Consider the following 16,793-nt stretch of genomic DNA (forward strand, 5'->3'; position numbering starts at 1 on the left):
TGGATAAGCCGGAAACACTAGGCTACAGAAGAAATAGTAGACAGGTGTCATGATGTTCGGTCACGTGAAACACACAACTTAATCATCTGCCCAATGATTAACAAGATGAAATTCTTCTACAACGCATTTTATGTACATGAAATTTGCCATTTTGATTTCTTTATACTGCTATTAAAATGATTACGACTAGGTTGTGGTCGATAAAACCTTTCTTGTCATAAGTTCATTCCTGAATATAAACAATGTAATAATACAAATCCTAACGAATAAACGAACAACTTAATATTTATCCAGAATCATCAGCTCCATGGATCACAAGTTGACGTTTGAAGAGATAGGTTTACGTCTTAGCGCCAATCATCAACACAAAAATCTAGAATCATTCAACTGACTAGATACCTATCCTGAATACCCCAAATTCATCGACTGAGATGGTTGGATCACGTATTACGTATGCCTGAACACCGATTACCACGACACGCAATGCTGACTAGTGTTGGAGATGGTTGGAAGAAAGTTAGTGGCGGCCAAACCAAAACGTGTAATCAGTCCACAAAGTCACTAACTTTAGTCTAATGACGTGTAGCAACTTGGATCGATGTATATATGTGCCTGGTCCTACGTTGTAGATGATTGATTGATATTCCAACACTGCTTAAGTCATAATCTGAATATTTGGTATGAATTTTTTTTAAGAAACAGAGAGATAATATAAACTTACCAAAATATAATTATCGAAATGAATTAACCATGGATCAAGTAGAATTTGTTGAATCGAGTCTAATTCTAAACACCATTGAGCTACAGATGATAAGAAATAATTCATAGTAGCATTATATATGGGATTAGATAACGATTGCACTGCTGTCGTTGTTGTTCCCTCTGATGATGAATTTTTGTTTGCTAAATAAAACAGTTTCAACTGTTGCGCATCATTGAATATATTTGCAGTTTGTATAAGAAATGAATTAAGTCGACGTACAATTTGTGGCAACTTATGAGAATCCGACATTGAACTAATCAAACATGACAGAGAACGTATACTAGCTGCCAGTACTGTTGGATTACGTTCTTCATCTAGGCTGGATTCCATGATACATAACATTATGGAAGATTGTAAATGCGACTGCAATAATAATAATGGGAACAAAAGTGAAGAAATAGGAAAGGATTAGAAAAATAAAGGGAAATGGATTGAAAATTGAAAAAGTTAATTTTACTCAATGACTGATTAGGTAGAGATTTTTACGTAGGCTACGAGAACTTTATAGATATAGTGGGATGCCCGAACTGTTAATTTACACTTTAGATTGCATGAGTTTAACATGAACCCAACTAAGAAGACTATTTTTTCGTGAATGATCTCCATCTTTAGCTCAGTTGGGTATGTAACTGAAATGATCTCATTAGCTAAAGCGATCTTACAAGGTGCTTATCTATGGAGCGCCTCAAGAGGTGAGATTGTCGGTATAAAATTATAAAGGGTTTAAACTTATTGCGAATATCGTGATGTCCTATACCAGAGTCGTTTATACCATCATCTGTTTAGACGCATTATTTTGCTGACGCTTCTGAGTTGGTGCAACAGTATCGTAGCGTATTTTCATTACGAAGGTTTTCTAAGGAAAAGTATTGTTCATTTTTATCAGCCAAGGTCAAGATGGCTAGACTGAAGCCAGTAACTATATCTAGAATGAAATTGAAAACCTCTATGTTATCTTCTATTATCGGAAGACATATAGGACAATAGCTAAATACTTGCATTTCATTTGTTACCTATTGGATGGAGTCTCTAATTGTATTTCAGTGTATGAGAAATAAAACTAGAATAAAATAGAGGATGACAGTGGCACTGTTACTACCTCTACTAATCTGGAATTCGCCCTAAATACTTCATCTCATTGTGTTAATGAGTTATGGCAACTTCGATGTACATACGTACCAGGTTCTACGTTGAGTTTGACTGAGTGAGTAAAAACATTAATCTAGTTATTCGATATAGTAAGACTAGTTCTAGAATGACCCTAGCTGAGTTGAAAAGACAACAGATGAGGGAATATCAAGAGTTAAAAGTTGGGGAAGTGAAGAATAGGAAGAAAAAACTGTTGCATCTTCAGAGGGAGTTAGTGTCGGTAAAGCTAAACGAAAATATGAGTGACGAATCATTCTCAGATTCAAATGATGAGGAACAGCAGGAATATGTTTGCCGTCTTGTTAGTCGTCCTCAGACTGACGTTCATTGTGACCTTAGAGGTAACTTTACTCCTAAGGAACTTTGTAAGTTGGATAAAACCGAAAGATAGAAGACAAGTATAACCTTATCATTTACTAGTGTGGAACTTGAACACCCGAAGGTAGAATTTTGTATTTTCCAGGGATAACCAGTAAAGCACTGGAAATCCATTAGATAGTTTGTATAGTACTTTTTTAAAGGTTGAAGATGATGGCCAGCGGTTGTTATACTTGTTATATGACTGTAAAGCAAAAGCCAGAGAGGCTTCAGATGGATGTTTCATGCTCCCACCATCATCTAATTATCGTGAAGCTCGGGATATACTGAGACACTTGTTTGGAAGGCCACACAAAGTCAGTTAGGCAATGTTGCAAAGTAGGAATGAAGGTTCTACTGCAGACCATAACGATTTGTGTGGCGTATATGTATTCAGTGTCTTCTTGTACCAATGTTTATGTTTGATTAAATAAATAAAATCTCGATCGGTAAGATTTTTGTGCATACATAATTTCATTTTGAATGTCTTACACACAATCGGTAACCAACCATTTTTGAAGTTAATCATTCAAAACTAGACGGAATTTCGTATCATTTGTAGTTTAAGTAATATAGTGAACAACTAGATCACATGGTTGGAATCGCCGTTGAAATAAATCACACGATGAGATGCAATGATGATGAACACTGATGAATATTCAACTAGCTACAATCGTCCAACTTTACACATTAATTCAAACAAAGAATTCATCAATAATTTCGGTGAACTTTCAAGAATGCTAAGATTAAAAATATGTCAGGCAAACCTATTCTTAGTCTTATTTAAAGTAAAACAAGTACTGGGATAATGTTTCCTTACCATGTAAAACTGTGTAACACATTTAAAATCTTACCGTATTAACTTCTAGTTCCCATTTTCAGATTATTTCAATCTCACATTTGTGTTATCGCTTATTTTTGTTTGTTTTCGTTATTAAATGTAATTACATACAGCGTGTTTCATGAGTTACCGTCTGCTTACTTTGTCTCTTGTTCTTCTTTTTTTTCCAGATTTCTTCATACTTTCTCCCCTTGAGACACAACGTATCTACTTTAAGGCTAGACGAGAACAGCTACATATTTGCAGTTTATTTGAAGGGTTTACCCCTTGGGTAATGCCAGCGACCTGGTTGAGTTATACAGAACTTGAAAATACAAGTCAATCATAAGCCAACAATCATAATATACGACAATAATATGATCTTTAACTAACCGGAAGGTGAGGAGCGATTACACCGCATGCCGATACTAAAAGAAGTCTTCTAGATAGGTCAGAAATTGAACATTTATTTATTTGTAACCATAATCCCGGTAACAGTTCACCTTCCAATCGAGCAGGACCTATACAATAAGGATATATTATAACAGAGTGATTTTTAAAAAATATGATATGAAACGCTTCATATAAAATAATTTTCCAACCTTTTTATTTAAGATGTAGATTTACTATTAAACAAGTGAATAATATGCTCGAATTAGTGATAATAATATGCTAGCTTAACGCTGTGAATTTCAATTACTCCTTTGACATCCAAGATCAAAAGTGAATAAACGATATCATCAAAGTGATAGTATGAATACGTACACAACATGACCATGCTAGATACCAAAAAATGTTTTTAATTCCAATACCGATAAAGATTATTGATTAATGAAATTATTAATGAGTTAATAATATCTCTAGGCCCAGGACAGAGTGGGTTGGAGAATGCTGGTCGGCGGCCTATGCTACATTGGGAGTAACAGGCGTAAGTAAGTAAGTAATATCTCTAGATTTGTGTCTATCAGTAGAGATTTGTATTACCACTTATTGAAATTCATGATCGGAAATGAATTCTGATAAATGCAAGTTGACCTAAAAAACAGACTTTTAAAATGCAGAACGTTTTCGGATAGTGAAATGTTCTCTCTATCAATGATGGATGGAATTCAGTAAGTGTTAAGAGTATGACACATTTATCTACGTTTTTATTGTTATAACTTTCATTTTCTTGAGTAATATTAAATTTTATACATATGGGATACTACTGCCTGAACGTCTAAACTGAATCAGATAATTTTCCTAGGGGGACCAATCTCTGAGTTTTTGACCCAGGGATCTAATCCATAAGACTATGAAGCAACTGACGTCAAGAAATGAAGTTCAATAATAACCAGTGAGAGAAATAGGTTCGTACACCATTTGTTTACTAGAATCCCATAGCCTATTATGCATACCGATGGTTTGATATAAGGAATTTCTAACTTAATCAAATGGACTCTACACTGTATTTATAAACCCGGTTTAGGCATAGGATGCCTGCCCATCAACCCAACTTTCATAAAAACACACCCGTTAAGTGAAAGGCATGACGAATTCTCTACCATAAAGTAAAAGGACGCGTGGTCATTTGACAGCGTTTCGAGTAAGAGAGAAGACTCTTCACACTCTTACTCGTACATGAACATCAGGAAGGATCTTTTATTAAATACTATTCCTCTGTATTCATTCATAGACCTTACGACTTTCTCCTTAACTTTTTCTTCACTAGGTGATCACTTAATTTGCATGGAGCATTTCTTTCTGGACAGAAAATTAGATTGAAACAACTCAAAATTATATTTAACTGAGACATACTTACATTTCATTTTTTCCTAAAAAATGTGTTTTAGGGAAATTTACGTGTTCTCAACATTCACACAGCATATAAACTAATCCGATAGAATTACTAAGTGGCTGAAAGTCATCAAGGATCATGTGTCCTGTTTTATCTACAATCCTGTGCTGTGTATGTATACATAAACTACTATTGAGGTCAACTACTGAAGTTTGTAAGTTAAATGGTCAAATAAACCAGGAGATTAGACGTCTCAACCCTGTGTTTACTCAAAAACTCCTATCTTGTAAAAGCTCTCCAAGTATATGGAAACTCTTTAAAGAAATTACAGGGAACAGGAAGACTAGAAGCGATAACCAGCTGAATGTTTGTGACTTAAATAAGTCCTTTATACGTCAGTCATCTGACATAATGCTCCCTATATCTTAGGGTCTGAAGAATAATTGTGTTTCCAGTTTCACTGAAAATGATGTCCGAAAATGTCTCCAGTCACTTAATTCATCCCAATGTTTAGGACCTGATGGTATCCCAAACCTCCTTTTTAAAAAATGTGCTGATGTTTTATGTTATCCATTAACGAATATCTTTAACAGACCCTTCTCAACTAATGTCTTACCGAAAATGTGGAGAAAGATAAAGATAATCCCTATACCAAGGAAAGCTTCTGGTGATAAAAATGTGAAACTTAGACCCATTGCAATAACTTCACCTTTCCTTAAAATAATGGAGAAATTACTGATACAACCACTTCAACCTGCAATAAAAGAGCACTGTGATCCATATCAGTTTGCTTACAAATGCAAAAGAAGCACATTAGATGCCGTTGCTGTTCTGCATCACAATATGGTGTTCGGGTTGGAAAAGGGTAAGAAGTATGTTAGATGCGCTTTCCTGGACTTTACTTCTGCTTTTGATTCTATTCCAAGACATTTCTTACTTAACAAGCTGATCAGCGTCGACACTGACAGCTGGATAACCAATTGGCTACGTTCCTACCTTTCTGGAAGAGAACAGTACGCTGTATTTGAAGGAAAGTGTTCAACATCTCTACTGTCTAATGTAGGTGTGCCACAAGGAGCTGTTCTTTCACCTTTGCTCTTCTCTTTTTTTCTGCATGATCTGCCATCTTCCACAGAAAACACTTTTGTAAAATATGCGGACGACCTCACTGTATGTATGCCGATTTCTACCTCCTTACATCCCATAGAAATGAATGAGTTTTTATCTCGTATTGAAAGGTGGTCTGTTGGTAATGGTCTCTTACTCAATCCATCTAAATGTCAAGCTGTTAATTTTAGCTTGAGACATGGACAGAACCTACACTCTATTTTGGGATCACAATGCTTGTGCCATTGGAAACTCCTTAATAAACACAGTGTCGAAGGTCAAATATCTCGGTGTCATTTTTTCCTCTGATCTTTCTTGGTCTTCTCATGTTTTACTCTTATCGAAAAAAGTTTACCGTTTGACATACTACATAAAGAGGCTGCATGCTTTTGGGATTACTCGCCATTTACTCTTACAATTTGTAAATTCCTGCATATTACCTATTATTCTATATTGTTCTCCATTATTCTTTCCTGGGCTTTTGAGAAAAGACTTTGCTGTTTTGCGTAGAGTGCTGAAGGCGGTTTGCAAGGTATGTGGTGAATCTTTTGAAGTCATTATTAATATGCTTGTGGATAGACATCTTAAGTCTTGCAAACTCTTGGCAGGTGTTATCTTATCAGATACTAACCATCCGCTTCATTCATATCTTTCTCCTTGTATATCTTCTGGTAGAACGAGACGTAAATACATTAAAATCCATACACGCAAGCAATTCTATAAAAGTTCTGTAATACCTTACTTAGCAAATTTACTTTGTGACGAACAGGCTGTTAGAGTTGACCTAGTAAATAACCTGTCTTCTTAAGCATGTTTCAAATTTGATAATTTGTATAAACTCAGTTTTTCTTAAACCTTTTTCATTCCTTTTCTGTTTTTTTTGTTTTTCTTGGGTTTTATTGTTTTTTTTGGTAAAAAACTTGTTGAAATAACTCGTGCTGAGAATTCTATATTGTATCAGATTATAATATTGAATAAAGCCATTAATAATAATAATAATAATAATTAATAGTAATGAACTGCTTGCTTTGCACCCAATTTACACCGTAATTACCCGAACGCGATAAACTTAAGTAATAAACGAAGTTATAAATTTTCTCACTGTTTCAAACATCTCGTAGTAACATTAGGTGAACGGAGGTAATCGATAGGGAACTCTGGACCTAAATTCTGTGCTAGTTGGTACTTTTCAGCAAGATTTAGCAGCAATCTTGAGGGAAGTGATGAACGCCAGTGAGTTCAGACCTGGATCACTCAGCTTTACAATGTAAGAAGTTACCACTGACCAGTTCGAAGAGCGACTGACCTCCTACAGGACTGAAATATTTACACCGATCGATCACTGGGTTATGGCTAGTGTCATATTTATATAGTGATTAGTGTTGACCGAATCACATCATTCAAGTTGCAAGTGGCTACTAACTTAAGTGACTTAACAATGATGATTTGCAAGTAGTCGATAAGAAATGAGTTAATTAGACTACTGATCACGCTGTAACTTGATCGACAGAATCCGATCAGGACTTCATACTAGACACACATGGCACTGGATTGATTGAAGTCAGATACCAAGACTGTTGGATGACGACTCAGTGGTTCATGGGTTAGGCGATCGAGCGCAAGACCGAAGATGCCAGGTTCAATTCTCGATTGCGGGGTCGAGAATGTGCGTTGCTGAGGACTTCCGTGCTAGGAAGAAGCGGTCGTCTAGTGCTTCCAGGTTTTTAATGTTGGTTTTACACTGATCGGTTTATGATTTCAATGATTTTTATTTCGATCTAATCCAATATTTCCCTTGTCCAATGAGAAATCCAAAAACAAAACACTCATTTTTCTAACAGGCTGTCATATAGAATATAATTAGACAATTTTTCACTTACCTAAATATGAAGCTAATAATCGTAAAGCATTTAATATATGTTTAGAGAATTCATCATGATTTACACGACCAATTGAATCACAACCAGTATTCATTTTAATTAAACTAGGTGAATTCATAAAATCCACATGAATTTTATGCTCAATTGATAATAATGATGGTTGAGGTGATGAGGTAGGGGACGAGGTAGTTGAAAGGAAATCAAATAATAAGCAGAGAAATTGATCACGTACTGATGGATTGGAATGTAAACAAATAATTTGAACTAATAGGGGGAGAAAAATCTGAAAGATACAATAAGCAACATGCAAAACAGGACAGGATGAAAAGTGTTCCGTTTCCTTGTAGAATAAAAAAGGTGAGGATAACACGTACATTTTGAGTGGAAACATTATTCTCATACAAATGATTAGGCATTTAAAATACGGCGATAATATAGCAAGAACTACTTACAAAGTACCATAATTGGTTGCGGCGTGCAAAAAAACATCGGGTTTCCGAATCGTATCCATCTGCATTACTGAACATGGAACTAATTGTACATACCTATGGTGTTGTATAGACTAATTTACACCTTGAAAGATTCCTATACACCTTAGAACTAAAAACACTGTGGAATACACACATTTTCTGATAAGTCATTAGTCCCCAATTCGATTGAATAACTGTAATTGATTGAGTGAACTTTTGTATGGTTGATTTCTGAACTAAAAGTTTTACAAGTACTATTATTTTTATGTTCAGTTTTATTTCAACTATTTCCAATTGTATACTTTATAAGTGCAATTACTCTTTATAATTGTTACTTTGGAGTTATGTGCTTCTGAACTTAGTCCTAGGATTTGGGTCACTACGAATTGGTGAGCTCTCTTCTTGTCACTTTTTCGAGGTCACCTATTCACAGCTCGAAGTTTCTCTGTATGGTTGTCTATTTATTATTTGTTGTTTGATCATGAATATGGTTGGAACTGAGTACATTAACAAATCCATTAAGGTCATTGGGCCAAATGATTCTGGTGAAATTAATGGATTGTACCATCAATGTATTAAAATTAATTCTAGAGGTTAATTTTCATCCCCTGTATGTGTTCCGACAAATGAAACGGTTAATTGCTTCACATAAAGTTGACGACGCGTTCTTGAATGAAATATGAATGCAAATGTTACCAACGGTGGTTACACAGATTTTGTGCGCATCCAGTCAGCCTTTTAATTTAGAAAGTCCAATAAGTTTAGCATAGTATCTATAACGTAACATATTCCAAATATAATCAGATCCTTGAGTGTTAGGGAGTATAATAGCACTCCAATAAGTCTCACTTTGTCACCAGTGGCACCCACTGCAAAGTGACTTGTGAATTGCAGTATCCTTCTTTCTATTCTAGTCTACGGTTTTCCAGAGAGAATGGGAGGAGTGCCGAAGAACTTAATATTCGTTGCTTTACTGTTGATGACGAAAATAAGTAAGATAAACTGAGGTATTTTTAGGACCAACCTTGTCCAACCCTATTCTTCAATTGTGAAAAGACAACATCGTTACAGGTACTAGTCATCTAATGGAGATACCGTTAATATATAAGGATAAACTTGATCAGGTAGCATTCAGATAGAGGATGATTATCAATTTTAGTTATGTAGTCAAAGTTTAGCTGTCATTTAACTCTGAAACTAAATGAATAGATGAACTAATTCAATAGGTCACCTTTAAAGTATCACAATTAACAATGAAGTCTAAACCTTCTTTATACTGTTTTGAGACTTGGTGAAATAATTTCGTGGCGCATCTACGATCCTACAGATGATTAAAACTACGACCCTTAGGTCTCACAAATAAAGTTTAATTGTTAGACCCATAAGTTAGCATTCAATAGTACATATTTTTCTACACATTAATTAATGGACTAACTACTTCGATTCTGCACAATAATAAAAATGAATGTGAAGTTTATCCGAGATATCGATAATCGAACAAAGTGGTCAGATACTCTCAGATCATAAAGGCTAGGTTTTTCAAAGACAGAACAGAACTGCTTGTACCAATATGTGGTAAACGTAATCATTCACGGCTGAACCAAGATCGTGATGGCGTTAAAGGTAGCTGGCTTACATCCATTACACTCATCATTGTGCAATGATATGAAGCAATTAGAAATATTTATTCAAAGTTGATGTTGGAACTTAGGATTTATTCCATTTTACTTTTCAACTAAGTGAACTTGAACCCTATTGATCAGCTCTACTGTTATACTAATCATCTTTTGTCTAATAAATGTTAAATAATAGGAAGAAGTTGGAGTAAAGATAAACAAATCAGATAGGAGTTCTTCTACACCAGATTTGGACTCATCATGACATAATATCAACTAATAAGTCTTTGAAAACCAATGAGTACATAGAATAACTGTTTCATACACGTTTTGTAAGTTCATAACAAATTGCATCCAATCTCCAAACCATCCTACACATGATTAAACTTGAGAATTTCATAATAAGGATGATATTGCTTAGAAATTCACATCATATTTGGACTAGTCAGTTAACAATTCGTAAAAAAAGGAACGCAAACAATGATAAGCAAAGATGGATAGTGGCTAGCAGTGGAATCCAAGACGCGCGTTTCGTCCTATTTGGGACTCGTCAGCTGGATGTACCTGCATCTCAGAGTTGATGTTCACTCTGGGACTTGAACCCAGTACTGTTCGCTTCAAACGCCATCGCGTTATCTACTCGGCCACTAAGTCCTGATAGCCACTTGCACAAACAATATTACTACTATGAAATAGAACAATATAAATAACTATTTTTCTATTATGAACACAATATACTTACTAATTTGCCTTTATCAACTAAGTATGATAAAATCTTTTCAACATATTGAGCTAAAAATGTGACAAATTCATCTAATGAATCGGTTAAGTGGAAATTATGATTAACTTCATTTAATATTAGGTCATCATCCGGTAATAAATGGGCAATATATCGAGAAAACTCTTTGGATAGTTTACTTTGAAAAAAAAAACAGAAGGAAACGAGAAACATTAAGCGTACAATAAAATGAATAGTATAACAAGAATTAACTGATGGACTAGTGCAAATATGGTAGATATTGTTTTGAACAATAATACATAAATCATTATCAAACAGAATGACAATAAACTGACACTTATTGCCTCTTGTTATAGCATGAGACACTGATCGATATCACGTGTCAGTCATCAATCAGAATTCTAATTATAACTTTTTTCCACATCGCGTCTACTATGTCTTCTATGAACTAGTATCCTAGACTTAACCAATTACACGTTCGACCTGTATCGTTAAAAGATTGAACAAACTTGACATATTTTTATTACTCAGTGACTAATCAATTGTAACTATTTCAGTCTTACAGGATGGTCACGAATAGAATATCTCAGTAGTAACACGTCTCAGACTGTAAAGCTGAGTGACGTTGTTTCGAACTCCACAAGGAACATAAGTTCCCTCAAGATCGCAAGTATACCTTAGCAACGACTGCTAACTAGCTCGAAACCTAAGTTCACAGTTTCCTGCCAAATTCCTTAAACTAGATAAGGTGAGGAATGTAGTTCGTGAAGATTACTCTTATATCAGCTGAACAAACATTGAAAAAAGTATTACTTAGGTGTTTTTTTTGCACATTGGGACAGGGCGCCATCACGGTCTCAACTTTGGGAATAGTTGAAACCAGGTCCTTTAAGTTGTTTGGAGAGCAGGACATAATATACCACTATGTCGGTTTAGCGTGGTGCACGTTTTCGAACTTCAATTAATTTGCCACATGATTTAGTCAACATATACCAATATTTGTGAGTGACTGCTTTATTTACGATTTGATAAACTTTCTACACACCATAATTTCTCACTACGACATGGACAGAGCCATCTTTAAATTATCCGCTTATAGATGAAAATATAGATTAAACCAGTTCGAGTTCTATATTGTATATAATACCATCGCATTTATATATATTTTTCCTTAATTTTTCCATCTTTGGAAAAGTAAAATTTACGTGAACAAAGAACAACGCTACGTAACAATGATGTCTATACTACAAAACTTAGTAATCACAGAAGTTTTGGAGAATCATGTACTAAGTTAAATAATTAGTCAAGTGGTGGTAAATAAAATATATGAAATCATGTGGAATTTCGAATGAAATTCCAAACATAACTCATTCGATCATCGTTGTCTCCGAAGGATTGCTGACATTCAGTGGCAACACCATGTTAGTAATGCAGAGGTTCGGCATCGTGTGCTCGGGCACAGAGACGATAATTCAATTGGTGTCACCATCTTGAAACACCGACTTCGGTGGCTTGGACATGTTTTACGAATGTCGTCCCAGAGGCTTCCACGTCGTGCATTATTTGCCGACTCTCGGACTGGTTGGAAAAAGCGGAGAGGAGGTCAGTGTATGACATGGTGTCGTGGTATGAAAGAAAGCTGCAAAGGGCTAGCTTCTGTTGGTCCTTCACGACTCCCTGGCTGGGGTCCGAGAGATGGTGCAACACAGTGGCTAGAGACGTTATCAGATATGGCTCAGAATAGAAGCCAGTGGCGTGCCTGCTGTAACCTTCTTTTACTTTCTTCATAAAGAGTGGCTATAACTTTCCTAACTGAGAGAGCTCTTCTGGTTGTACATTTCAGTTCCCCCCATCATTACTCTTCTCCTTTTCTTTTTTTCCTTCTTTTATATATACACATCTTCTTCCTTCTCCTCCCATTCTCATTATTTTGTGTGGCGCATATGTATCCGGTGCCCTTTGTACCAATATATATGTGATTAAATAAATAAATAAAGTCGTGTTTTTGCTCACTACAATAGTAGTAGTAGAAAAGATTAGACATAAATGAAATATGATTTGAAAGAAAAGAGTGAATTCGTGTCTCTAACTTGTGTAATTGCATGTTCGAACAGCACTATTGACTCCGAGCTGCAGTACCCTCTCCATATCATGCTTTGAGTTCAAAGGTCAGCAACCAGTTTCCACCATACTTATGCTTCAAACAAACGTGGTTTGCATACAAACATACTGAACCGCATCACACCATAAAATGGAAAATAACGATTGTACATAAGTGAGTCAAAAGTGACTGTGAATAGATCAAATTGTAATTAACGGACTAAGAACAAATCAGGAATAGAAGTTAAACCAAAGCTTATGATAAGTGGAATAAGTGTACATAGTAGTCTAGTTATTCGGTTATTATCCAATAAAACTATGATTAATAATAATTCGAAAAACTAGTTTCAACTTTTACAATATTTCTTCCGCTATAATAGAACACAAACCAGGCAATCTGCATCTACCTTCATAGTTCAGTTGAAAACCAAATGACTTTGTGTACTAACGCCATATTTTTTTAGCCGTCCCTAGTTTTATTCCAACTTACTCCTGCACCAGCGTGTCGATGTAGCTTGTGGTTGAGCATATGTATTACGTACCCCAACTTCACCACAGTCAATGAAGATTCGCTACTGAATCAAATGTGTCTATTTAGGCAAAACGAACTAAATTAAATGTCACATGATTCAACAAAGTTCAGAAATATGACCAATCATTAAGATGTAAACAGGAAGAAACTTAAATAGTCCATCATGCACATATACAAACAAAGTTCGCTAATTAAACAACTAAACTGTCTCAGTCAGTCATAAGCAAAGTAGAGCCTGACATAGGTGTGTTATATCACGTTTTCATGCCACATTAGCTCAATAAGATTAAATTATTAAAAAAAAATCCCATAGAAAAACAAACGACTTACCGACGAGATTTGTTAGTTGGATCAGCAAAATCATATTTTCCAGAAGAATATGAGACACTGTCATTGTCGCTTAGGTTTGATTGGTTATTGCATTCGTCATCTGAATCACTCACCTTTATCGCAGTAGTGTTTGCATTTGTCGTCGTAGTATTTTTATTTGATAGTGCTTTATCTATCATTTCAATGTGTTCACTAATGAGTTAAAAAAATACATAACATGCATTTTGAATAAACGATATGAATAACTGTAAAACGGTATACTCCATTTGATTTTGACATTTCAAGTAAATCTGATATTCGTAAGTAGCATTCGTCACGGATTGATCTAGTACAGAGTACCTTTGAAATCAAGAGGGAATGGACATCCCCCTTCCCTTAGAATTAGGATAGTGGTGCCGACCCCAACCAAGTAGTCTGCATCTACTAACATGGCTCGGACTAGAAGTTAGTGGCTTTGTGGACTGATTACACGTTTTGGTTTGGCCGCCACTAACTCTCTTCCAACCATCTCCAACATTAGTCAGCATTGCGTGTCGCCGTAATCGGTGTTCAGGCATACGTAATACATGGTCCAACCATCTCAGTCGATGTAGATTCACAAACTCATCAACTGATTTACCATCATTCCCCAATACCCTGCGTCTAACCTCATTATCACTTACCCTGTGATCGCAGCAGATGTGAACAATATTTCTGAGACATCTATGATCAAATACTAGTAACTTGCGAGTATCCTCTACTCTTAGTGGCCAAGTTTTGCAGCCGTAAAGTAGAACATAACGAGCTGCTGCGCAGTATACCAATGGATCGACGTCCAATGGTGCAATTCCAACTTCAATCAATTTGTAACACAGTGGCGAACAGCCAATCCGATTGACGAAGACCATCTCTTTTCCAACATATCTGAACTCATAGCATTATATTGCAAATTGCATGAAATCTGAATTGTACTCCTGGATGGCGTTTTGATGGTTCTTATGGTCAGGAGGTTGCCATGAGATCTGTACACTTGGAAGTCGATCCTTTTTGTAGTTGTAGAAGCAGACTTCTGAGAAGTTCCGTACTGGGACGAAATAGTTGTCCAGCACCCCTGGTTTTCAATGGTACGCCAGACAAAATCAATCAGTGACAAATACTACCTACATATCAAACCAATCTTCATAAAACCTCCTCAGAATTTAAATCTTAGAATCCAAAGTGAAGGAAATTCTAAGATAATCTACAAACTTCTGATATTCATATTAATCTATAGTCAATAGATATGGAGACGAAGATCCAATCTATTAATCTATAACACAGAGGTCAATCAACTACATGGTCAGAGATAATGCCAAAATGATAACTGATAGAAATAAGAATGCCCATAAAAATAATATAGACATTGGGGACAATCAATTTGAAATTGGAACCGATTAACTTGACACTTGTAGAAAAGATTTTTTAGGTGGCGTTAGCTTAGACCACTAAGAAAATTATACAGAAACTATTGAATAATGAATATTGAAAGTGGTTTATAACTGCTTAACATTGATTATTAAATGAGTTGGTTAATTATTAGCATACAAACAACAGAGGTGTGACATCATCCGCGTGAGAACGAACAAAATTAACTGGGACAGATTACTTATGATGCAAGTAATACACTTACCGTTTAAGACAAATAAGTTGATTACGCAAATCCCTGATGTTTTGTGAAGCAGTTGAATACTGTAATTCTAGGTGATTGATTTTCGATTTCAACGATGAAATTTCCTCATTCTAAAAATTGTGCATAGTTGAAAGAAATACATCCTTAGAAATTTAATCAGTTAAAAAAGAACAATCGGAAAAACTGAGGCAGAGAAAAAACACTAAAAGTAAACCATGCTACATCAAAAGACTAAGAATTCCCGATGAATTATCATTAAAGTTGAGTCTAGATGAAAATCTCTATTCAAAATTAAAATAAACTATCAGTTGACCACTTACTAACTAATAGTCCAACTTGATCGACGGAAATTGATTGATCAGCAATAAGGACTAAATACATAGGAAAGTAGTCATTACTTAGTGGTAAAACAATGTACGTATATTACGGTCTCAAAGGTCAACCACAATCCAGATATTCCAATGACAATGTCTGTGACTGATACGGGTTCAAATCCCTCGATAATTAATATCAACAATCATAAAAAGAGACTTACAAGAGAATGCTAAATAGTTTTACTATATATAAATTCAAACCTTATATATATATATATATATTTCAAATAATTCCACTAAAACAAATGTTAAATAAAATTATATTCATACAATTCAGTCAGTCAGTCACAACGTAGAACCTCGTACGTACGTACATCAGTTCGAGTTGCCATACCACATTAGCACACAGATACAGTTGTCCATTCAAACCCCATAGTGGTAGAGGTAGTAAGAGTATAAGCAGTAATCGGAAAGATTAGGGTTTGAATATGTTATTGAAGGAGTATAATCCAGTAAATTAAATTCGGAAAGAGAAAAAAGATAGAGACATGTAGAATTCAGAAGATTAGAATTTGGGAGAACACAAAGAGTGGATGCACCTTCGCCATTGCAAACGATTTTGAGTTATGTCATTCAAGGTCTCTAACCATCGGTTGCTATCATCTCGCGGATCCCAACCAGGTAGTCTACACCTACCAACATGGCTCAGTCCACTTGTCAGTGACTTCATGGTTTTGTGCCACGTTTTGGTCTGGCCACCCCTAGCTTTCTTCCAACCTACTCCTACACCATAAAACATTGCACTTCGGGGCAGTCGGTGGTTGGGCATATGTAACACATGTCTCAGCCATCTCAACTGATGGCTTGGACACGTGTTCATACATACATTCATACAATTAAACTAACAACATTAAACAATGCAACGCAAAATAAGCTTTCCAAATAAATAAAAAGCTTTTAGTGTACAGCAAACATGTGTTTGGTTTTTATGAAATTGAACTGAAGAAATATAATTGAATTCGAAAGTTCCATACCGCACAAAAATTCTAATTTTTTTAATCTGTGAAAGGAAACTTAAAGAAAAATCTGTAAGTTGAATTAATTAGTGTAACACCATAATACATAAAGATGGCCTGGTTTGGTTTGAGCATCCGGGTTGTATTCTAGCCCTCACGCAAATTGAATGATTTA

General features: G+C 35.4%; 1 protein-coding gene across 1 annotated transcript in view; it reads right to left on the reverse strand.

The window, feature by feature from the left end:
* Positions 1-16,793, reverse strand: part of Smp_155030 (hypothetical protein) — a gene marked incomplete at both ends in the record, with an annotated part of 49,723 nt that overhangs the window by 22,841 nt on the left and 10,089 nt on the right. The window contains 6 exons of the mRNA XM_018790573.1: positions 722-1,126; positions 3,483-3,610; positions 7,854-8,136; positions 10,682-10,856; positions 13,641-13,832; positions 15,289-15,398. Of these exons, the coding sequence (XP_018646202.1) occupies positions 722-1,126; positions 3,483-3,610; positions 7,854-8,136; positions 10,682-10,856; positions 13,641-13,832; positions 15,289-15,398 (1,293 nt within the window). The remainder of the gene's footprint in view (positions 1-721; positions 1,127-3,482; positions 3,611-7,853; positions 8,137-10,681; positions 10,857-13,640; positions 13,833-15,288; positions 15,399-16,793) is intronic.

Source organism: Schistosoma mansoni (genome assembly GCF_000237925.1).
Source record: "Schistosoma mansoni, WGS project CABG00000000 data, supercontig 0062, strain Puerto Rico, whole genome shotgun sequence".
NCBI lineage: Eukaryota > Metazoa > Platyhelminthes > Trematoda > Strigeidida > Schistosomatidae > Schistosoma > Schistosoma mansoni.